General features: G+C 43.2%; 1 protein-coding gene across 1 annotated transcript; it reads right to left on the reverse strand.

Moving 5' to 3' along the window:
- Positions 1–22,047: 22,047 nt before the first annotated feature.
- On the reverse strand, positions 22,048–24,360 carry TLNRD1 (talin rod domain containing 1). The gene has a single exon (XM_058811453.1). The coding sequence runs from the start codon at positions 23,882–23,884 to the stop codon at positions 22,817–22,819; it is 1,068 nt and encodes a 355-aa protein (XP_058667436.1). The 5' UTR covers positions 23,885–24,360; the 3' UTR covers positions 22,048–22,816.
- Between the last annotated feature and the right edge of the window lie 534 nt (positions 24,361–24,894).

Genomic DNA, 24,894 nt, shown 5'->3' on the forward strand with positions numbered 1-24,894 from the left:
AGCATGACTAGAAAGTGTGAGGAGGAAGGTGCCTGCCTCCTGCAGCATCCCAGCTGAGGACACAGGCAGCAGGACGTGCAGGCAGTGCTGGTAAAGGGAGGGATGGAAACAGGGACTTGACTCAGCTCAGTCTTATGATGGGAACAAGTGAATTAGAATAAGAGACGTAGAATTTCATGTTGACTTGAACATTTCAAATTACAGAAAGGACATAAATGTAATAAAAATTTGATATTTGAGGATATTTATTATGGTTTTTGTGTGACAGAAGATGCCGTAATTAAGACTGCACTATAAAAACAAGTGTGACAAGAGCTATTTTTAAGGTTCTCAAACTCTTTGACAAATTCTCCTTTTAAGCTTTCTTGCTTCCCCCAACAGTGGGTAAAAAAAATCATATGATGTAACAAAAAATCATAATTGCAAGCCCTTATAAAGCTTGTTTAAATAAAAGTAGAAAATGAAATAAAATATATATTCTGATTCCAGTTTGCATAATTTAACAAAAATAAGTGTAGGGCCCAATGGGAAAAAGTAGCTCCCATATAGCATTTTCTATGCCTACATTTTTAGAATAAAATGTAGGCATAGAAAATATAAAGAATAAAATATAAAGAATAGCTTGACACACTTGTTGCCTAAAAATATGCATCCTAAATATTTCAGCACTGAAGAGTTAAAATGTATTGCTTGATATTTCCCTTTTTGCACTTTAGCATTGCCCTTCTAATAAGGCTTTGATGTATAATATCACTTTAAAAAGTCAGTCACTCTCCACTATTTGGTCAATGCCTGTTTTGCTATGTAGGGATGAAAATAAGCGGTGCTTAATTGATGATTAAGTTTATCTATCTGCATTATTTCTGTACCTTATCCCAGATGGGCTCTCCTGCCTGCTGGGAGGATCCTCAGTAGTAGAGTTGTAGTGCTAAATAGCCTGCAAGTAACACATTTTATAAACCAGACTGTATTTAGCCTCTTGTTTTCATTATAGCTATTTTCCAGACACCAAAAGCTGAGTTTGTTTTTTTGAAAGAGACTCCACAAGTATAAACTAGAGCTTAACTTTTTATTATTTGTAAATGTTACATGTTTTATTGCTGAAGAGCTTTATCAAAACTTTGCACAGGACATCGAATTCAGTGCTGGTAAGGGAAAATGATCCATCCTCCCTATGCAGAAAGCATTACATCATGGAGGGATGGAAACAAAGAGCTCTGAGGGACTGGGATAGGCAAACTTCCCTCCACTCACAGGAAATGGGTGAAGCCTTTCTTGAAATTATTATTCAGATATTTTGTGCTGTGAAGGAAATGTCTCCTGATAGCACAAGCTATTGGTTTCCTGTTGTGAACTAACAGTTTTGGCATAACCAAGAATGGACAGGAAGGGCAAATGATTGGGGGTCATTGGAAGAACTTATTTTAATGAAAAGACCAGACCAAGTAAGTGGGAAGAAATTTGGCCTGGAAAAGACCCCTGAAATTAAAATGGGAGTGGGGGAAGGGGGAAGAAAAGGGCTCAGATGCTGATTTCTATAGTGGAATTAAACAATAATAACACCAAAAAAATGTTCCCTATGAAATGTTCCCAGGGTTAGCAGGGGGAACTGTGTTGTTGGGCAGGAAGTATTGCAGGGGGAGAAAGCCCTTTGTGTCCTACCTAATCAAGGGCCTAATTCAACAAATATATATCCGGCTTCTACACTGAGGAAAGCAATTTTTGGAAGGTTTCACAGATGTGGAATTGCTTGGGGTTTTTTTTACAAGTGAGACCTTATAAGAGAGGCGCTTTCAAGTGTTCTTTTTCAAGCAGGGTGTATAAATAGCAGTGCCAGCAGGTCCCTGCACTGCCTGAGTGCTGGGCCAGCTGAGTGTGAGCAGGAAAAGGCAAAGGGAACACAGGCAAAGGCTTACATGACATGTTCCTTCCCAGCCTGCTGTGACAGCAGGGAGGAGGAGGCTTCCCTGGTCCCCACTGAGCTGTTTGGGGACCTGTGCCACCTCCACAGCCTTGCTGAGGCCGTGCCAGGACTGCCCTCACATGTGTGCTGTTGGATCTTCTCTGGAGGGACAGTGCAGAGCTGGTCCCACTCCAGAGCCTTCCTCCTGGAGCATCATCACTGCAGCTCTTCTCTAAAGGGGACAGTGCAGAGCTGGACCCATCTCCTAAGCCTTCCTCCTGGAGCATCAACACTGCAGCTCTTTAAAGGGGACAGTGCAGAGCTGGTCCCAGCTCCAGAACCTTCCTCCTGGAGCCTCCCAGGGCTGGAGGATGGAGGGCATGGCAGGGAGCACTCACCGAGCCCTGCCCCGTCACTCACAAGGTTTCACTGCCAGCAGCAAAAAGTAAATCTAAAAATCTCTCCAGTGTCGCAGGCTTCTTTTTAAGATGGCAGCCTAAGTTTCACTTCAAACATTCTAATCATTCTATTTCTAAAAATCAATGAAATCTGCTTGGACTTCTGTATTATGTACTTTTGGAGCAAGCATTTGCACCCTCGCAAAGATTATTTCGATTGTATGGAAATTCAGGTTGTAGAAAGTGGCTGCCTGGTTCAGAAAAAACATGAAAAGAGTTACTTTGATTTTACAGATTGTTAAAAGCCTGCCTCTAAAGAGTCTTTTATGATGCCAAACCAAAAAGAGTTTATAAATATGTGTCTGAATTTGTTTTGGGATTTAATTTATGTAGAATTTTTAAACCCATATACAACATTTCTGCTTTTTACTCTTAGAAAAATACAAACTTCAGTCACATTGGAATAATGATTTTTTTTTAACATCTCCTTTTAAATATTTTTGTTTCCATTTAGGACTGCCAGCATTACCATGGAAACCCCCAAAAATAAAGACTTTCCCAGCCTTATGAGAGTACACCTGCAAGAGCAAGAACAGCCTATCAAAAGGGTCTTCTCGATTATGGGTGTCACCTAAGGACATTTTGTGAGGTCAGTATGACTTTTTCTCTCAAAATTTATTGAAATTATATTCTTAGCATTGATACAATTTGGTATCTTGCCATGGACCAGTAACAAATGTCTGTTGCTATCCAATAGTGCTCTTTTTAATATACTATCTCAGTTTCAAGAGAAAAACCAGCTCTTGACAAACTGTGGAGTTGAGTTTGGAAGCTCTGAAATATCAAGATGAAATAAGCACTCATTTCAGTGAGACAAACATGTAAAATGCAGATCTAATAAGCTGTTTTAATATAAATCATTCCACTGGCTTCAGAAGGACTTGGATCAGAGTTACAAAGAGAATTGCAAGAATTCATCTGCTGCTTCCTAGCAGAGAGGTGGAGAATATTTACTAGTGAGCAGTTGGCTGCTATCAAAATGGATCTGGTTATATTTTTCAAAAATGATAATTTTATATAATTTTTATTTACAGAATTAAGAATAAAGTTTGAAATTTTACAGTTGCAATTAGTTCTGTGCAGTTTTCAAATTAAAAAGTTTTTTAGTCAATTGCAATGGCTTGGCATATATTTTTTCCAAGAAGAAGGCAGCTATGCTGGTAGGACTGAATTCAGATAACCTGGCAGTACATATGAATAATATTTTAAGACAATGTTCTTGTAATAACAAGCTCTCAAACCAACCAGATATTTCCATTTTTTTGGTGCCTGCTCTCTGTTCTTAAGTATATGAATTGTATATTCTGCTTGCCAAATTGTTAAAATTTCCAATGTATGAAGGCTTTTGATTTGTGTACTTTTCTGCAGTGTAGTGGCAATTTGACAAACCTGCATCTGTAATGAGCACCACTGGGAAAATAGAGATTTTTTTGTTTGTTTTTCTGTATTAAGAACATTCCAAAACTAATGAAAAACAGAATTTTAAATGAAGCTAGAAATACACCTTTGTGTTATTACCAATAGCATAGGAAAATCACCTACATATTTTTTGCTGTTGTTTAAGCACATTAAGCATACTAACTTAAATGCACTCAGGTGTTACCAAGATTTGCTTTTCCCTGCTCTTTAATGAGCAAGGTCCTTGGCAGAACTGTTTTTCAGCATAGACAAACCTCAGAAATGCTATCTGTAACATCTCCATGGTATGTCTAACACCAAATGATCCTGTTCAAACCAATGGACACCTTGGGAAATTAGATGCTATTCCACATGAAGAGGAGCATCAGCTCTCCAGGAGTATTGAAGTATTAAAAGAAAGAACAAATTCAGTCCTCAAACCAAGTGTTTGCAGTACAGAGCTAAGTCTGGAGAGGGAGGGATTCATTCAAGCAGAACATTTAGCTGTACAGGACAAATTAGTGTCGTGACTATTGATGGCACTGCCTCTGACTATAATCTAATCACAATATTATCATTTTGCAGGACTGGAGCTTCCTGTTGTACAAATGAAAATTTTTCCCAAAGAAGTCTGGTGTTTGTAAGAAGAGATCTTTCCAAAAGTGCACAGGTACTGTCAACAAGATACAAGTGTACTGGAGTAATTTTTGCTGAATTTACCAGCTTTAGGTACTGCACTATGAAATTTCTGGATGTTTGTAGTCAATAAGGTTTCTGTGCCACAAGATAAATGTTTCCCCAACAAATGCTGATTTGAATGTTATACATTCCCACTGCTTCAATTTTTGCTCTAGGCTAAGTAGATGATTATTTAGTGTTGCTACAAGCTGTCATATTACTTATGCTGCTCACCAAAGAGGTGGTTGTGTTTCAGGATTAGGCAGGGAGCATTCCTGTGTGTGCATTTGAGCCCAAAAGGACCATTCCAAAAGGTTGCTGCCCATGTTTGTTGATACCCTCTAAGGCTGATTGTTGTTGCAGATGGCAGCAGAAGATGAATTTCCCTGTGAAGGTGGGTGAAGTGGCAATCAGATGGAACTGGGAAAGGGTTATAAGTGTTTTAAATTCTCGTGTGGCAGAAAGTGTGGAAACTGTGGATAGGTTAAAGAATGATGGGTTACCATGCAGGGTTAATTTTTCAGGAATGAAGTGGAGAAATTATAATGAAATTAATTGTAGTGGAATTTATAAACTGGCATAAAATTGAGGTCAGTCATTGTAAAATTATTCCTCTTCCTTTGGCTGGATGCTCTGCACAAGCTGCTATTCCCCCTCCTACAGTGTTAAAATCACTTCTTTTCATTTGTGCATGCTTTCTGGAACTGATGAGATTAAAACAGCATAATACCACTTCAACTCAATAGGGAATGATTGCAACTGAAAAGCATTTATTTATTTGATGTGAATCATTCTGTAGCACATTTCAGTTTCAGTTCCATACTGGAGAGGAGGTTTTTTTGTCTTTTAAATATTTACTTAAATAGGAGAAGAGACATCCTCTGATGTCCCTGTCCCTGGCACCTTTACTTTGCTAATGCAGGAGACACACACCTCTCTTCATAGTGCTGATGTATTGCAAGGGGACATCTATGATAGTTTCAATTATTCTAGTGTTACCACATCACATCTTTGCAGTTGTATATCAGGATGCTGGTCAGTGTTAAAAAAAATCAGAATGTAATATAAGTATCATAGAAAAGGTTACAAAGAAAACAAACCAAAGAGTGGGTTTTGTTGTAATGCCACTATCTGTTTTCTCTATCTTACTGGTAGTTTTTGAAAGGAAACATTAAATAGCCACGGTTTTATCTAAAAATAAAGTGGATGCTTTATGGAGAAAGTTTTGTCCTAATTAAAAGGACAGGTGAATTGTGGGAAGAATGACTTAATATTGTGGTAACCATAATATTTGACTTTTAATTGTATTATAAAACATTGCCCCTTTAATGACAGCTTTCTTACACTAATGCATAGCTTTTCTTTTTTTTAAACTTAGTTAACAGTTCAGATCAGATCCTTTTATTCCAATTTACATACATGCCAATCATTTCAGGATGGAACTAACAATTGTGTCATAGAACGAGCGAAACAGTTTGTAGGAAAAGAACACCAAAAAATTTTTTTTAGGCCAGTTAATATAATTGGAAAGAACAGGCAGGCTTTTGGACTCAAAGTCCTTTTCCTGGGTCTGGAAAGGAGTGGCAGAATCTAAGACAGAGACAAGATTAGGTCCAATTCCTCTTAGTTTAATCTAATTATGTTAGGGCACTTGAGACATAAGGGTGCTTAGCATGCATAGAGCAAAGTTCCCTCCCATGTTACAGCCATCGCTCTGCTGGGAAAAGCTGTGTTGCAAGGAGAGCTGTACATCAGTTTCCAGAGTCCTCCTGGGGTCCCTAACTGCTGGCACACACCCAGCCACACTGGCAGCACACACAGGCCCTGCAGTGCAGGGTCTGGGGTGGCTCTGGACAAGCCAAGTTCGCATCACCACGCCAGGTCTGCACAGAGCTCCCTGCACCTGCAGCCTCCTCAGTGACTGTCTCACTGCTGGGGAGCCTGAGTCCCTGCAGCTCAGTGCCTGGGGTTGGGGAGCCCCTCTGGAGTGTCCCCTGAGCTGGTGTGTGGACAAGATCCCAACCAGGCAAATGGGTGGATTACCAATATTCCTTGGAGTCCTTGGCCATCTGGATGCGCTGCTACCACCAGGCTCATTTCTCAGCTTGATGAATGTAATGATTTTGGAAATGGCTGTGGCTGCTCCCAATCATTCTTTTAACAATTTCCATTACCCTGGCCAGTCATTTTCAGGATCTTGGCCTTTTCCTTCAAAGCTACGTGTCTTTATGTTTCAAGATCTCTGAATAGCAACTTGTACAGGTATGTTCCTTTGTGTCTACTCCTCATCTTGGAGCAAAATGCCTTTTGAATGGGCTTGTGACAAAGTGACTCAGGCAAATGCTGCTCTAAATGACCTTCCCACAGACCCTGAGTAAAAAAGAGACAAGCATCAGCTCTCCATTTTGCTGGACAGGGCATTCCCACTAAGCAAACAGTCAGGAGGAAAGTAATTTGAGTTTCATAATGGTGTCAGTAGCAGACCCCAGCTGTTCCCTCTGATACAGCACACTTAGGGACTCCCCAGACAAGGCTGGCTTCAGCTCCATTTTACTTTGCAGTTCTGTCTATCTTCAGGGTTTTTCAGCCTCAACAGGCATCTTCTTGTGTATTTTAAGCTGAAAGAAAAGTCAGCAAACAAAAACTGAGTCTACACAGGCACCCAGAAACAAAGCTGTCATTATAGGATATACAACTGCTTTTTCTGAAGCATTGCTAAGTCTTATTCTCTCAGATCCGTACACACTGTCCAGTTCACATCTCAGACCACTGGGGGAAAAGAAAGTTCCCAAACGTGCTTGAAATACTAAAGCAGTCCCAGGAGGAAAAAACTAAACAAACACTGTCCCCCTCACTGAACACACCCCATCCTCCCCTAACCTAGGCAGCCACCGACACTCTCAGCACTTTCTGCAGCAGCTCTGACTGTTCTGCTCTTCACAAGGCAGGCTTACATTGCTTGTACAGCTTTTTGTCACCCCTGTGCATTGTGTGCCTCAGTTACTGAGCCAGCTGATTCTTAGAAGGGTTTTCACAGAAAGGAATTCTGTAGAAAAATGCTGCTGCTGCCCTGAGACTAGGTGGTGATTAGTGGTGACTGGTCATTAGGTCACCCCCGGTGACTTGTGGTGCCTGGCACCATTGGTTACACAAGGAGCCAAACAGCAGACAGACATTTTGGCAGAATGGCTTCTGAGTGACCACTTTCCTATTATCAATCTTTACCAGAGTATGTACATATCACTGTAAAGTAGACCAGGCATTTCTAATTACCATTGCTAACTCACAAATGAGTTGCCTAGTTGGCTAGGGTTGGCTAGTCTTAGCCTCTCAACAGAAGTTGTAATAAAAATCAAAAGCTGCACTTGTTGAAAATTATCAGTTATCACCTGAAGTAAGGACATTTCAGATGCCATTTCCTTGACTATATGGTTAATATTTGAAAATCTTAGAAAGCATTGCCAGTTCCTCCCCATCGTACAACAGCACCAACTCCACATCTTTGGATTCAGTTCAAATCTTGTTTTCAGTATGACAAGAACTTTTGCCAACACTGTAATTAAGCAACAAGAATAACTCCAGTAATAAGACAGACAAACAAGAATACCTTAGCAAGCAGGTAAAGATCTAAAGCCTTGGGAAGGGCTGGATAAGCTTTCAGCACAAACAGAACCATAGCAAATTAAACAGGTTTGCTTAAATTGTACTTGAGAAGGCCACTCCTAGAAACAGGTCTTGAGCTACAACCTAATTTCTCCTTTCCAGGTGGCCCTTGCAGACAACCTGAATCCTGAGTATCTAAAAGTGCCATGTTCTCACTTCAGGCCTCATCAGCCCTTATCAAAAAGGCCATAGAACATCTTGTCTAGCTGGCCTCAAACTTATGGTCTCATCCCAAGGACAGATGGGTCGTGGGGAGGTGACTGGGACAGGTAATGCTCAGGGCTTGCTCGCACTGCAGGATAAGGGTCTGATGCTGGGAGTGAACTTTAGTTTTTCTCCAAGTGTACTGATTAGTTCAGCAGTCCCAAATATGATCCTGAGACCTGATCAGGAATTTAATTCAAAGCAGTAAATTTGTATGAACCATGTACTCAACTCACAGAGCTTCTTTATCCACTGGATCAAGGAAAGCCCCAAAAATTACACATTAAGTAAGCACAGTTTCATAGCAAATGCAAATACACACTTTAAATGTCATATGAATGCAGTGGATTGCATTAACAGCATGCTGGTGGCCTACTTAAATACTAGCATTTTCTTCTCTTAAATGCATGTGCAATTTATAATAGCCAGCTAACATCAGGAAGCTTTTCATGCTCCAAGGCTGAAATACTTGTATATTATACTTGTATATTGTACTGCCCCCAAAGACTAATAGTAAAACAAGATAGGGGAATTCACTCCCTAGAGAGAAAACTCCTCTAGGCTTTAAGGACACATAACTTCCAATGAAAGCTTTACAGAAGAGCTGATATGTGCAGTATGACTGAGGCTCAAGACTACCCCAGTGTGTGTCTGTCTGGTGAGGTGCCTGTGGCACTGCTGTAGCATTACAAACATGTACCAGTAAATCCACCCCTGAATGCACTTCATCTCCCTTGGGAATGAAGTTCATCTTTCACAATGCAACATGGTCTTCTAAACAGAAGGAGAAAGAAAAAAACATTTATCATTCTTGTGCCAGGCAGAGTTCAGCTTGAAAGAAACGGGATGAAATGTGTATCATTCATCTGAGGAACAAATCCACACTACAGATTTGTCTGAGAGACAAGTGAATGTGATCCAAAAAAGCTATCCATTTCAGAATGGGAGGCTTGAATTCAGTCCAACCAGAAAATGCATGCTGAGTAGCATCCATTTAGTCAGAGTAGTAATGGTTTCTTCTAAGAGCGCATTGCCTTGATCATTGTCTTAAACACTGTATATATAACCAACAAAAATTCCCATCTTTGCAAATGCAGGCTATCTGCCAGTTCCACAAAGGGATTTTTTTTTTCCTAAATAGCTACTGCATAAGGGCTGCTGCCTGCAGAGCAGGTTCTGTGTGCTCAGCCTACTGTGATCATCAGGTCTGAGGGCACAGTAAATGGAATTCACAAGCCTTTCCAAGTCACCTCCTGTGTAAAGCCCTGAACAGACAGTCCCAGAAGTGAAGTAAGGAACAACTTCCCCCTCCGCCCCTTTGGGCAGCTCTCAGACATGCCTTTAGCAATACCTAAAACAAGAACAACACCTACAGCCACTTCAGTGGGGCTGGCAGAAACAGAACGGAAACGAGAAACTGATTAGGTGGAGAGCCAGCTTCACATACACACAAACTTCCAACTTTTGTTCCTAACGACTTTTTAAAAACTGCTTCAGTTTTGCTAGTACTCCCTTTGAAAAAAAAAAAAAAATCTTGGCCCATGAGCTCTCAGTGCCTACACAGATGAAAGCTGTGAGAGGCCTTAAATGACTTCAGCAGGAAACTACTGGGAAGGGGAGGGGTCTGTTTTCTGACAGTCCCATTACACATTTCTAGGAAAAATCTTTTCAAGTTCTGTGGACGAAAACGAAACAGAATTACAGCACTGCCTCTCTTTTGGAGACAATCAAAACAACACTTTTTTCTGCTCTCATGCTGGAGTGCTGCAAAGTAATTTCATTCTTTTTTTATCTCTCCTTCTCTCTTTCTCAGGATCTTGTGGTCAGGAATAGCACTTCAGAGTGAAGAAATTGTTAGAACCAACGCAATCTAATCTGCTCAAAAAGGACCCACGTTTGTTTCAGGTAAACTTGAGAAATACTTTGTTCTACAGTTGCTTTCATAAATCCTTCTGTCATTTCCCAAACTGTTCAGTGAGCTCAGGAGTTTTCTGTTTAGTAGCAGTGACAAAGCACTGCAGGAAAGCTGAGCAATAACAGACGTCAGCCAACGCCACCCCCAGATCACCGGGATGGAAGGTCATCCTCAAACACTATTTCCATCTTCCCCTCTTGGTAAATTGCTCTGGAAAAAAACAATCCTCTTTTTTTAGTGTAATGTAGTTATAAAGTAGAAAGTCACCACCACTTACACAAAGCTGGAATTCCTGGCTGTGTTGGGAATTTTAACTGATGTCTCCACCCAAGCAGCGTGTGGAACCAATGTAATGGCTAACACAATTCAGAGCTTAAAATGGAGTGATGGTGCAGCTCCAGCTGTTTTTAGAAGTCAGTACAAGAGATTTTAGGAAGCATTAGAGAAGAAATAGAAACAGAGGTGATTTATGGCTTCTAGTGTGATGATGTGCACTAAGGAATATGTGAGTGACAATGTAAAAAGCAAGGGAGAAAAGCATCACTGGACAGTATTACACAGTGCCATGCTCAGGACCAAGACAGCCACAAAAAAGTGATGACTGCTGGGACATATCTCATGGGAAGCAGGTGCATTGTTTTTTATCTGTGCTTCTAGAAAAGGCACAGTCCCCAAAGGTGAAGATACATGACAGGCTGGGATAGACAATAGAGCTTTTGTTCTGATGAAGAAGAAAGGTTCACTGTGAGCAGACTTGGCCCAACTGCCCTTAGCAGTTCCTGTGACTGGATTTGCTCTACAAATCCCTCAGTTATCACAAGCTACAGCTCCCTAATTATCAGCTCATCCAAGCCAACTCTGCAAGGGCTTTTTTTATGCCCTGAGAACTGAGCTGTACTGTTTGACCAAACAAGTTTCCACCTTCTTTCCCAGTCCTAACATGCAGAGACTCAAAATCACTGGCAGGGCACAATGATGACAAGCATTTACCTTATTACCAAACATATGTCCATATAGGCCCCAGCTTATATAGTTCCTCAACTAGCTGCTAGTTCTGATGCAGATTTTTAGCAATGTAATAACTACTTAGTATTTAATGAGTATTTAGTAGTAATTTGGTAGATCTACTGTCTATCTGGAGATGTTAGACACAAAGGATTTATCCAGTGAAGAGAATCATGGTATAAACTCTGTCCTCACTGAAAACAGAAGCTGATTTGCTGCCAACATCAATGCTTCATATTCGCACAGGGTACTGTGCTGTGTATTTACAAAAATAATTAAATAAATAGATAAGCAATGGAACTATTTGAGAAGAACTACAGAGGGGTGAGACATTTAATAAAACACTTCTAGGGCTTTCATCTCAAAAAGCTAATTTAAAAGGTTGCTTATAAATAATAAAAAAAAATCAGTGTTTCTTTGAAAAATCAAAATACCCAAACCTCATGTAATGCAGTTCTTCACTAAGAGTACAAAAACCTCTTCTCAGAACATGTTAAACCTGTACATCCCAGTTCCATATTGGCAGGTAGGACTCACTCTGCAAACTAGACCTAACTAGGAACATTTTGCTAAGCACATTCTAATGGGCTATAATTCCCCCTCTAAAAATGGTCTGAGAATTCTGTACTTTCTGGAGTGGTGAAATTAAACAGTTTGAAAATAAAATGCTTCAGGCTTACAGAAGTCCTCAAACACTACTACAGATACAGCAGCAATTAAAATGACTACGTTGAAATTATCATCCATCTGACTTCAGCACAGTGCTAGCTTCTTCCCTTAGAAACAAATTTAACATAATTTCACTCTGTCACTAACCAGGATTCTTTGGTTCTGATATAGTCACTATCACTGAAGCACATTAACAAGCTGAGCACTTTTCTAAAATAAAACTGTAGGATGTCAATGCAAATCAACAGTAAAAATCTATTTTAGAAGGATGTAAGAAGTAGAATAACTTAGTTACAGAGCATCTGAATGAGTAAAAGAAATCTTGTTTTGCAGCCCATTTCTGTAAACTAAAGCAGTTTGCTTTTTCCCCATTGATAGAAAAAACCTGCTATTTTTTGGCATAAACCCCCCAACATTTAACCTGTTATTTTTGATAAGTAGATTTTGAAAAGAGCAAAATATGAAGGAAGGCTCTCATTAATCATGTAGGATATAAATTTTTTGGCAGCTGAAATTCTTTATATTTTGGAATGAATAGTCCTGAGGTAGAAGGGCTAGTTCAGATTTATTGAAAGAGAAATGTCCATCTTACCATCTTACAGCATTTTTTCCTACAGCTGTACTGTGACCATTCTTTTTTCTCCATTCTCTTGACAGGAGTGATTTTCCTTGGACATCAGTGATTAATGGAAACTCCAGATCACTCCAGTAAAATGCAGTCTCACAAGGAAGAACCTGCAACCTCTCAGAGATCACAGCCTTAAAAAGGATCCAAACCCAGTGAGCAACTGCATCTTCCATAAGTGAAACCTGTCCATCTTCTAAAATCATCTCATGGGGAGGAGATGTCCACAGTAACAGCAACCAACTATAACAGCAACCCAGGAGAAGCTATGGCTAAGGTAATACACCTTTGGGAAAAGCTTTTAAAAAGTACTTTGACTCTTTTTTAATAATGTTTCTATCAGATAGATTTACTAGATTTTCTAAGTCTGTTTTACTCAAGCTTCTTCCTGATCACCACTGTACATTTGCAAAGTATATTTATCATCCAGGGAAAGTCTTCTCCAAACCACCATTATTTTCAAAGGAAAAGGGGAAAATACAGCAAAGGCTTCAATGATGTGAGTGAATTATTTCATTCACAAGTGCAGCATGTGCTCTCTCTTCTGTAATGACACAGTACAGAAAACAAGAGGTAATTAATGCAATTCCTTTGCCAAATGAGTGGGATCTTATAAAGAATTGGCACATAATTCTGATTTGAGCTTCCTTGTTTTAAACAAAACCAAACCTAATACAGAACAATATAATGTACTAACATGGTCCTTTGCCATATTTTTCTTTTTCCCCAATACAAGTGTCTGCAAAGTGCTGGGCCTGTAATCAAAGGACACTCAGTGCCCAAACCAGCACTGTTGATGCAGCCAGACATTTCTGTGTGCTACAGAACAGCCATGAAAGTGAACCAAACAAGAACATTTGGTCTTTTGTTGTCTTACATACCAAGAGAGAAAAGCATGGCTCTGCCTCTGTTCTACCCAATGAACAGATGTGGGTTTAATCACACACAAAAGAAAATGCTCACGAGTTTCAGACTATGACTTTGATATTCAGGAGTAAAATTACTTTCTCAAAGAAAGTAATTTTCATCTAATTATCTTGAAACTGTCCATAAAAGGAAGATAGGTAAGGAATTGGATAAGTACACCAAATAGGGTTTCCTTTGGAGTTATTTTCTGCCACTGGAGAGAAACCTAAGGAAATTTTCATAAACAAAACACTCATGGCAAGATAAGAAAAGAAGCCTCAGGGTCCAATATCAGAAAGTTATAGGAGATTCTTCAATAAATAGATATTACAGAGCAGTGTAAATTCAGATGCCTCCTCTGTCTTGCTGAACTCAATGCTGCAAATCAACTCAATACACAAGGTTAGCAAACAGCAGGATTAGGTAAAATAGAAACAGAAAATGCCACACAAAAGCCCAAAAGGACACCTTAAGGGCTATAACTTTAAGCTGGCCACTAACCTACTATCCAGCTCCCCTGCCTCCCCCCCAGCTCAAATCACCTCATAAATACCTAAAGCAGATTACCCTTCTTGCTGGGGAGCATTAGAGCTCTGCCAAGATGTGTGAAATGCAGATCCAGGGAACACAGATCTGGGGCAACTCTTTAAGACACATTTTGGAAGGATGTCCATGGCATGGAGGTGGTTGGCATTCACATCCAGAGAGAACAGGGATGTTTCTAATGCCACCAGGATCTACCTCATGCACGTGGCCTCTGCAGGGATAATGTGCACAAAGGGATCTCTCTCCCACATCTGGGTGCTGCACCAGGAGCAGAGGGTGGAGGGACAGAGATGAAATCTGTGGTTCTGATGTGAAAGCAAGATGCACAATGCTGGCATCTGGCAGCCATAAAACACACATGAGGCAGAGCTGGGCCTTGGGCTGCTGCCAGCCAGAGAGCCTAAAGGATAACAAGAGCTTGTAACCCATGCAGAAGGGTCAGGATGGCAGAACACAATCATGGCCCATGCTGGTACTGCAACTGCAAATTCCCAGCCTCCCAGAGTTTCCCAGGTAGACTAAGAGTCTACCCAACATCCTAAATTAATTTTAAGCCCACAGGCATTCAAAGTTCATCACAAATTACGAGGCCCACAAAACAACCAGACATACACCTCCCAGTGAAAATCAGTGGGAGTTAAGCCCCTAAATACTCAAATAGTTCTGACCAAGTATTTTCCTTTCTTCCCCACCCTTAAGAACACCAAGTTGTGTCATCCCTTTGAGCCTCTCTTTCTCATAGCTTTTTTCAGTGCTATATTTCACTGTAATTTCTTGGGAGCATCCTAACCTGCAGTGTCCAGGCAGCAGCACCTATCTGGAGTTTCAGAGATAGTGCTGGTGTCTCTGGAGCATGTAGCACTCACTTCAACAACTGCTCTTCATCCCACTCACATGTTGCCAGCTCCATTTACAGGCACAAACTCCTCTGATGCCAGTCACAAGACAAGACAAGATTACAGATCCCGAATGAATCCACATCTAAACTCAGTATTAAGGAAATTTCATGCAGGCAGTTTCACTTACAGACTTTCTTGCAATGCCTAGAACCTATCTGAGTTTCTAAAAAGTGAGTTTTTAATTATGAGCAGAGAAACAATAGCTCACTTCAGCATGAAAAGGAATACACCCATTATTTTTCCATGCTCTGTAATTTAAAAATAGGTCAACTCAGTAGCTTTAAAGCTTTCAAAAATACTAAAACTGAAACACAGGGCTCCGTTTCTTTTTGTTTTTTAAGCCAGACCCAGAGATTGAAGAGTTTTAGACCAATGACTACTTTAAGATGATGAAAGAGGATAAAGTTTTTGAACTATGAATCTAATATAGCCAGAACAGATTGATTTCATAGTAAATTTTTAAACAGAAAGTAAATTTTTAAACATTGACTAAATCTGAAGCATTTAAATAAGACCAGAGCATTAACTGCACACCAATCCAGAAGTGCTGCAGGGCCTATAATTTGTCACTCTGCACATACAGATCAAGATGACTTTTCTCACATTTTTCCATTTTGTGCATGGTCAGAATGCAAACAGGGGCCAAAGTGCACCTGAACAGCCAATTGAGAGACTTCCTATATGTAATGTGAACCAGACAGAATCAATACATACTGAAAAAATTGACTAGGAAAAGGCAATTTCTTACTCTGTGCTTAAAACCGTAACCCTCAGGGCCAGAATTGCTCTCTTGACATTTTGTAAATTGACAACAACAGAATTATGGTTAGTGGGACATTGAGTCCCAGTGCTTCCCAAGCACCTTCTGCATGACCTGGGGGACACCTAGTGTGCATTCAGGATGAAACACAAGGTCATCAGTGCCCAACAGGCTTCAGGGCTGTGTTCTCTATCCCCAGACCAAAGTTCAGCTTCCTGCTGCCCAAACAAAACTGCAGAAAAACCGCAGGTTTAAGATCTTGATAGGTCAGTCAGACCAAAACCCAACTACTCTGAGCCATCTCGTACTTCCAGTCACTTCAGCTGAAAATAATTTGATTTTAAAATTGAATTTGAGCAAGTTGTTAGTAATCACTTTTCAAGTATTTATTTTATTGAGGGAGGGAGGAGAGGAAAAATCAAGCTATTTAGCTTTCCAAGTATTTAACATAAAACGCAGAAGAGCTCCATCTGGCAACCAGCAGGATTTCTAAATAATCTAAATAGTATCTACATAAGAACCAGGCTGTCTATGGAGTGAGACAACTTCAACTTTTACAGCCACAAGAAGTCTTTATTAACATAAAAGGAAATTATAAAGAATTACGTTAGAACAGGAACAAGAGCCTGGCAAGCTGACAAAAGACCCCAGGAATCTCTGCATTAATCTTGAAATGCTGCTTTTGACTTGTTGGAATATAGCATCATACTCTGCATGGTTTTAAAAAAACAAAATAAAAAACCCTCTTAGGTTCAAAGGACTCAAGCACAATAAAACCAGCTCCAGGAAAATATTCAGATTAATGAAAATCAATATGTAATTCCTTACTTTGCTACACAAAAAACAACCCTTAATATTTGAACATACTTTGGAAAACATCAGTATTTAATTAAAGTCATGGAAAAAGCCCTTCATGTCCATAGATGTCTGTCTTCATTAAGAAGATGGTTCTGAGTAATGCTGCTAATTATGTAAATTAAATACACTTTTTGGAACTAGTTTTACATATAGAAAATATGGTAATTATAATTTCCAAGTAAGTAAACACCTCAGAGCATACAGTATTCAATTTTCTGAGTTACTCATGTGTAAGATCTGGCCTTGCACTTCATACCTAGCCCATCCACTTTTTGGATCATTTGTGAATGATCCAAAGCTGGTGGTTGTTTGGTGTCATATGGGAAATATTGAACTGGTCCTCAGTGCCCCTGTCAAGTTGCCATTGGGATTTTCTGTCAGTTCTTGGCAAAAAATCAAACAGTGAAACAGTGGGCCCAAAAAAACTGTGTGGATAGGGCAGCCTTGAAGCTCTGCGTTTTCCGCTATCCCTGGGCTACAGGAAGAGAATTTCTATCTTTATCACTGCCCATCTGGCACCTTTCACAGGCAGCAAGAACAAAGAAGTAAAACGTACTGGCCCCTACCATCTGCTTCTGCTTGTGAAGCCTGGAGAGAGCCCGATAGGGAAGAAAGCAAAGAAAGATAAAACCCAACCCCTTCGTTTCCCACCAAACTGTTCTGGCAGGTACACGTCGTGCCTGGATTGTACATCTCTCAGGGCCACCCCAGAGACCTCTGGTTCCCCATAGCAGCCCAGCTGCTGAGCACAGAGCATCCCAAACCCTCCCAGCCTCCTGCCAGCCCCGAGAGAAAGGCTCTGCTGGCTGAGAGTTGCTTTATTGGATCAGCCGCTGCTTTATCTAGCATAGGAAAATTCCTGTGGGTTTAATAAGAGGTATTGCCCTACAGATTTTCTCTGGTCCCACCTCCTTTCCCATCAGCCACATCCCCTGTTACTGCAAGGCTGCATACACCATGTGTTGGCTGGACCCCTTCTGTCTCTGACAGAAGTTTGGCCAAAAAGAGCAGATTTTCTGCTACTTTGATCATTTCCTGTGGTAAAAAGTGAAGGGAATTATCTGACCCAGGCTCTTTTTTTTTTTTTTTTCTTTCTTAGTTTTGAAAAATAACATGGCTTTACATTTGCAAGTTCCCTTAAATAGTGTACTTGCTTTCCAGCAGCATTCTGCTGCTGGTTTACTGGTTGCCTTACAGAACTTACTTTTTTTAGAATCAGAAAACACATTGCTCTGATCTCAAACTCAGCTGCTGTATTATTATATCAATAATGACCTTCCCCATGCTGAAGGAGCAACCACAAGATGGTATCAAATTTACAGACAATACAAAGGTGGCAGCTTCTTCCCTGTTAAAAAGTTATTACATTTAAAAAACAAGCTTACTTCTCTTGTGGTGGGGATAGCATTGTTTTTGGCTACAGATGTGCATTGCATAATGTCTTTAGAAATAAGTTAACCATTTTATTAAATGCACTATTAAGAATGCATTTAGCTATGCCATATGTGATATAAGCACCCTAAAACTTTTTTTGTTTTCCTTCAAGGCTCCACATCAGAAAACATCTCCTGCTTGTGTAAGCCCATGATCCAACAGTCACAGTACATGCTGATTTAAATGGTGAGGAAGATTTGGGAACAGGAGCCTAAGTATGGTGCCAAGTGATAATCACTGACCTCGATGGGCCCTGCAAGTGCACCCTGAAAACTCATCCATTTTGTATTTCTTCTGGCCCAGAGAGTACAAAGTAAGCATGAATCTACCTACTGAACTAATGTCTTGTCAGAACAAATATTCTATAGGAATAAATGCCAAACAAATTATCACCATATACATTGTCTTTATAGAATGTGGCACTACAGCCACATACATTTAAAATCGATTCATGTATTCACACTTAGTAGTGGGACCCCACTTGTTTCAGCTCTGAAAAATGCCACAATGTGCAAGTTGTGCTTGTTGGCATCAAAACCCTGGGTTTTTTTCAACTTTGCTGTGCTAATTGCATGAGTAGCCAGATTTTGACAGATACAGTGTTAAGCTGAGACCAGGGTGCAGCGTGTGCCTCCATTTGTGTGAGCTGTACTCTCAAAAGAAATGATTGAATGTTTTGACCTGTTAAAATTACTACTGTTTTAAAACGTTACAGGAAGTTACTTTGGTGAATTTACTATTTGTGTATATTTATTTTTTTTTTATCAGCCTGTTAAAAAATCATGGCCTGGCTACATTTCCCACTTTATTTATAAAACTGCATCTTTCCTGAATTCACACAGTTCAAAAGGAAAGGGACATCTAAGGCAGTCTGGTTTCTTTCAGTATTAAAAAAAGAAGAAGATACGTACTTATTTATATATGTATGCATGTACCTCACTTAAAAATATAATAAGAAGGGAGAGGAAGAATCTACAGTAACCTTGTTAAAACAAAAATTGAACTAAACCACTTCAAACAAGATCTTACCACAACAAAAATCAGCGTTATCATCGTTAATAACACAGTGCCTTTCATATGCAGAGGTAATAAGGAGGCTGTACTGTGATCCATATAATCTCAATAATGTATAAATGAATCAAAAAGGATCTAATTAGTTCAGCAGCACCAAAAACTAATAAGTAGGAACATCAAAAGAGCCAGCGGGACATTAAATTATTTTTTTCAGAATTGTCTGTTTTGTGTCTGGCAGGAGGAGGCCCCACCGTGGAGGTGACAGCACCTGGAGCTCAAGGATGCTGCTGTGGTGAGCCCTGCAGCTCCCAGCCCATCCCCGCACGTCCCGCACGGATCCTGCCCCACCGGGATCCGCACAGGAAGGGTGGGGCGGGCTCCTCACCTCCTGTCTGCCGATAGCACATCCTGAACCAACACTGCCCCTTTTCCTCCTTCCACACAGCCCCGGCAGAAAGGAAAAGGAGAACAGCCACTGGGGAGGCGCCTCGGCTCCCACGGACACAGGCGAGCGAGGGAGACCAAGGAGAGATGGGCAGAGACTGCACCCAGCACAGAGCCATGGAACCTCCCTGAGCAGGGACTGCACCCAGCACAGAGAGACTGCACCCAGCATGGAGCCATGGAACCTCCTTGAGCAGAGACTGCACCCAGCATGGAGCCATGGAACCTCCTTGAGCAGAGACTGCACCCAGCATGGAGCCATGGAACCTCCTTGAGCAGAGACTGCACCCAGCATGGAGCCATGGAACCTCCCTGAGCAGGGACTGCACCCAGCACAGAGCCATGGAACCTCCTTGAGCAGGGACTGCACCCAGCATGGAGCCATGGAACCTCCTTGAGCAGAGACTGCACCCAGCATGGAGCCATGGAACCTCCTTGAGCAGAGACTGCACCCAGCATGGAGCCATGGAACCTCCCTGAGCAGAGACTGCACCCAGCACAGAGAGACTGCACCCAGCACAGAGCCATGGAACCTCCCTGAGCAGGGACTGCACCCAGCACAGAGCCATGGAACCTCCCTGAGCAGAGACTGCACCCAGCATGGAGCCACAGGAGGTCCCTGAGCAGAGACTGCACCCAGCACAGAGCCATGGAACCTCCCTGAGCAGGGACTGCACCCAGCACAGAGAGACTGCACCCAGCACGGAGCCATGGAACCTCCCTGAGCAGGGACTGCACCCAGCACAGAGCCATGGAACCTCCTTGAGCAGAGACTGCACCCAGCATGGAGCCATGGAACCTCCTTGAGCAGAGACTGCACCCAGCATGGACCCATGGAACCTCCTTGAGCAGAGACTGCACCCAGCATGGAGCCATGGAACCTCCCTGAGCAGAGACTGCACCCAGCACAGAGAGACTGCACCCAGCACAGAGCCATGGAACCTCCCTGAGCAGGGACTGCACTCAGCATGGAGCCATGGAACCTCCCTGAGCAGAGACTGCACCCAGCATGGAGCCACAGGAGGTCCCTGAGCAGAGACTGCACCCAGCACAGAGCCATGGAACCTCCCTGAGCAGGGACTGCACCCAGCACGGAGCCAAGAAGAGCTGGGCAGAGACTGCACCCAGCACAGAGCCATGTACACCCAGCATGGAGCCATGGGAGCTCCCTGGAGATGGCCTTGGCCTCCTGCGAGTCCATCCCGACTCCTGCCCTACTGATGGGAAAAGGTTTGTGTGTGCACACCTGAGAGCCTCTCGGCAAATACCTGTGGAGACATCCCAGTCAAAGGTAGAACACTGTGTGCATAGATGTACTTATTAAAATAAATAATTAGAATAATAAGAATAATAAATACTTAGAACCTGTGTTTTATGTGGTGAAGTATGGAAGTGGGAGGACTTCTATACTTCACCACATAGCTGTGGGCAGCCATGCCTCTGCAGCACTCACTGCATGGCAAAAACATCAGACCCTGCAGGAGTGCAGCTTGGGCTGATTATGGCAAAGAATTATTCACACAATTCACTGAAGTCAGAAAAGTTCCATTCAAATATAAACAAAACCTAACACAGAGGTCCACTGTACTTAAGGAATTATTTCCCTCTAACCCTGAAGATATGGATGTAGCTTTTATCTCCTCCAACAGATGTGTCTGCCCTCTACCCAGTAATGGTCCACTCAAGTAAAAGCATCATATGCAAGAGAAATAATAATGCTATAAAACAAAGACCTTTCACTACTCCAGGTCCATTCCACACCCAAAGGTTTCCTTCATCAAAGAAATAAACAGGACAGTATTTGTTGAGGTTTAAGCCACAGTAACATTTTAAGGTGCCAATAGCTTTCAACATGGTTGCATCTGCAGACCTATTTAAAAACCCAGTTATGCAATGGAGCAGGACAGAGAAACAAAACCTCCTTTCCAGAAGATTTGCTCTTCTATTTAACAGAACATATAGAAGGCAACAGATCTCACAGGGCCAGGCTGACAACATCCATCATTACAGCTCTGGGAACTACTGCAGCATGCACAAAGCTCCACTCACACCTCCCAAGGAATTCAACTGGAGGTCACTGCACCTCAAAAGCCAGCCATGGTCTCCTGTAATCTACAACACCAAACTCAAACTGCTGTGACAGAAATCTCTACTGAGGAGCTCCAACACAAACCTCTGAGTAATAAAGTACCCACTCCAGCAAACCTTCACAGTCCCAAGAAGACATATGGCACACGCCAGGCTAACCAGCAAAGTTTTCTAAGAAATCATACTGAAACTCATAGATTTAACACACAGATGGCCCACAACACCTGCAAGAGTTAAAATACAAAACCTTCTCAAGAGGTAACACCAAATGCTGCTAAAGACAAACAAAGCCAGGCTGTGCCCTGCTGCAGCAATCACCAGTGCTCTGCACAGCAATCCCAGTGTGTGCAGCACTGCCCAGCTGCCCACAGTACAACTGGAGCAGCTCTGTGTGCTAGGGCTAGTACTGGGAGAGGAACAGTATTTATGAAAATAAAAGAACTGAATTGAAGCCTCTATGCTGCTGTCTAGAACTTACAGTTACGTTTGTACCACCCATTCCCTAGGGGAAATGACATACAATACAAACAGGCCTAGTTGTTCAATTATTCAAGTATTAAAAGATTCACAGAAAAGCATCTGAGAAACATAACATTTTAATAGATGAAATAAATACTCCAGTACATGCAAGATAAAAACTGACATTGGAAAAAAAATTAAAAATCACTTTTGTTATAGTGTAATTTTGTTTGTTTGTTTAAACACTCACAGTAGCTTTTCCCCCAGTTTGGAAATCAACACATGGAAAACATAATCACAACCTCCAGTCCTTCCACTCCTACACACCAAATGCACTTCTAACCTAACACTTGATGCAAAATAAAAAAAAAGTCATACAAAACAAAAACAAACAAAATAGTAGCTACATCCATCATCTATGTGTTGTTGGGTTTTTTCATTTTTTAAAATGAGTTAGAACTGAGGTAACCTTTTTCCTGCACAACCGAACAGCAAAATTTAGAAGGGAAATTTCGGAAGACAAGACAAGACAAACTTTAAAAACCGCACCCAGCGCGATTAAAGCTTTTTTTCTCCTTTTTCTAAGATACCCCCACCTCCCCAAATATAAAAAAACTTTGAAACAGTTTTACCACTTGTGTGAAGACCTTGTTGAATAAAGGAAAATTTATCTGCAGATACTTGCTTAACTTTAAAGTAAAATAAAAAGAAGCCAAAACTGGCTACCTTTATTAGTACATATAGTTTGAATACGTTCTGCTTCTTCACCACATGAAATCAAAGGATTGGGCTCATCCAAGCAAATTCTTTGGTATACAAAAAAAGGGGTGAGGAGGTGGGATATTATTTTCCTTTAGCAATGACTGGGATCTAAACAGAAGATGTGGGGGTTAATTCACAGAATTGGAGTTCACTGGCGGTAAAGTCCTGGGTGAAGATCTTTCTCTTAGTGCCTGAGATAGCAGGTTGCAGCCATCCGAGACGGCGCAAGCTGAGTTCCTCAACCGTTCCCTGTAATCGCTCATTTTGGTGCTACTTTCGGGGTGTTGGGCGATATCCCTGAGGCATTGGGTCAGGAGCACACAAGCAGATACCACGCTCATGGCTCCTCCTAGGATGGCAGTTTGCACAGCTTTGCCCTCTGGATTAATGGTGGCAGCTTTACCCAAAAACTGGGGCTCAGTGGCAAAGCCCACCAGAGCATAGACGGACTGCACCAAAGGTCCACTGAACAAGACGCACCGGTTCCTGGTCAGCTCGCTGGGCGAGGTCTTGACCTCCTTGACACACGCCAAGAGGGCAGAGGCGCTGGTGCTCATGCATTTGACACTGAGTTTGAACTGCTCCTTAGCAAATTTATCCTTGGATTTCTCACTGGCCAGCACGCAGGCGTCTGTCAGGAATTTCAAGTTCTTGGACATGTTCTGAGAAACCTCCAGCAGGAGCTGAGGGCTCATATCTGCCAAAGGGGTGGTCTTCAAGACCCCGCAGCCGTGCTCCACCTCATGCCTACATCGGGTCACCTTGTAGCGATCCACCAAGCCAGGCATGGCAGGCTGGGCACCCGGAGTCTCCACGGCAGCCAGGTAGGCAGCGTGGGCAGAGCACTCGGTCAGGGAGACCACCAGCTCCCCCATCTCCATCAGGCTTTCTCCCACCTCCCCGAAGCGTCCCATGTTGAGCTGGCTCTGGACGTCATGGGTCAAGATGGAGAGTCCTTTGGTCCTGGCAATGATCGTGTCCCTGCACTTCTCAAAGGACTCACCGAAGACAGATAGGCTCTCGGTGTTCACCGGCCTGGTCTCGCTCGACAGCAGAAGCAGATCGGCCACCAGTTGCATCTTGATCTTGCAGTGGTCGCAGATAGAGATGAGCTTCTTCCTCTGCAGGGAGCTGCTGCTGGGGATGCCGCCGCCGGACACCTCGCTGCTGGACTTGCCGGAGCCACCGCTAGCCATAGCGCCGGGGGGGCACTCGCATGCCGCTCGCTACCCCGCTGCTGCCGCCTCCGCCGCCGCCCGAGCAGTCCCGACTGAGCCCGGCAGGATCGCTCTGCCTTTTCCGCAACATCATTCCATTAATCGCCGGGAGGCAAGAAAAGGCTCTGGGCGCCGGGGCTGCCGCCGCTCGGGGAGCGAGCTCGGCCGGGGCGCCCGCCCCGCTCCGGCGCCAGCCTCCGCTCCTACGGCGCTCCCGCGGCGGGGCGGCGCTCGCCGGGCGCCCCCGGGCCCCGGTCTGGCATCCTTTAGCTACAAATACGTAATTTTTTTTCTCCTTTCCTTCTCGCACGCTGGCTCGCCTTCCTTCCACCGTCTCGTCCGGCTCCCCGGCTGCGGGATCCTGCGCGAAGTTCCCTTTAGCGGACGCGGTACCTCAGGGACGCTCCGCCGCCGCGCGGAGTTGGGGCAGGGGCGCAGCCCTCCAAGTTGCTACCGCGCCCCCGGCGCCTCCGCTCGGGGAGCGCCCGCCGGGCGCAGCTCGCAGGGGCCGGAGGGGCGGCGGCTGCGCACCATGTGCCGCCCCCGGCGCCCGCCGCGGCCCCGGCTCGCAGGAAGCGCCGCGGAGGGTGTGGCCCGCCCGCCCCGCACGGCCCCGCCGCGCACCCGCGGGGAGCCGGCCCGGGAGGGGAGAGGGGCACGGCGGGGAGCCGGGACGCGGGGGAGCGCGGGGGGAAGGAAAAAAAAAAAATAAAGAAGAAAGAGAGGAGGGGGTAAAAAAAAAAAAAAAGCTCCACCGGATCCGGGTGCTGGGGCGGGCGGGCGGATCCGTTCCCCTTCCTTTGCCGCTGCCTCACTCCTTCCTGCCGCGATCATTCACGCGGGCGCTGCGCGCTCTCTCCCCGCCGCCGCCGTCCATCCCCTGCGCCCCGGGCCCTCCTCGCCGGCTCCCGCGGTGGCGCCGCCGCACCAACTTAGGCTCTTCCCGCAAACAAGGGTGGTGGCCGCGGGCTGCAGCCGCGGATGCTGCG

Source organism: Ammospiza caudacuta, chromosome 10 (genome assembly GCF_027887145.1).
Source record: "Ammospiza caudacuta isolate bAmmCau1 chromosome 10, bAmmCau1.pri, whole genome shotgun sequence".
Taxonomy (NCBI): Eukaryota; Metazoa; Chordata; class Aves; order Passeriformes; family Passerellidae; genus Ammospiza; species Ammospiza caudacuta.

Excerpts from the sequence above, each read along its gene's own strand:
- TLNRD1 (XM_058811453.1), bottom strand. The coding sequence starts at position 23,884 with ATGGCTAGCGGTGGCTCCGGCAAGTCCAGCAGCGAGGTGTCCGGCGGC.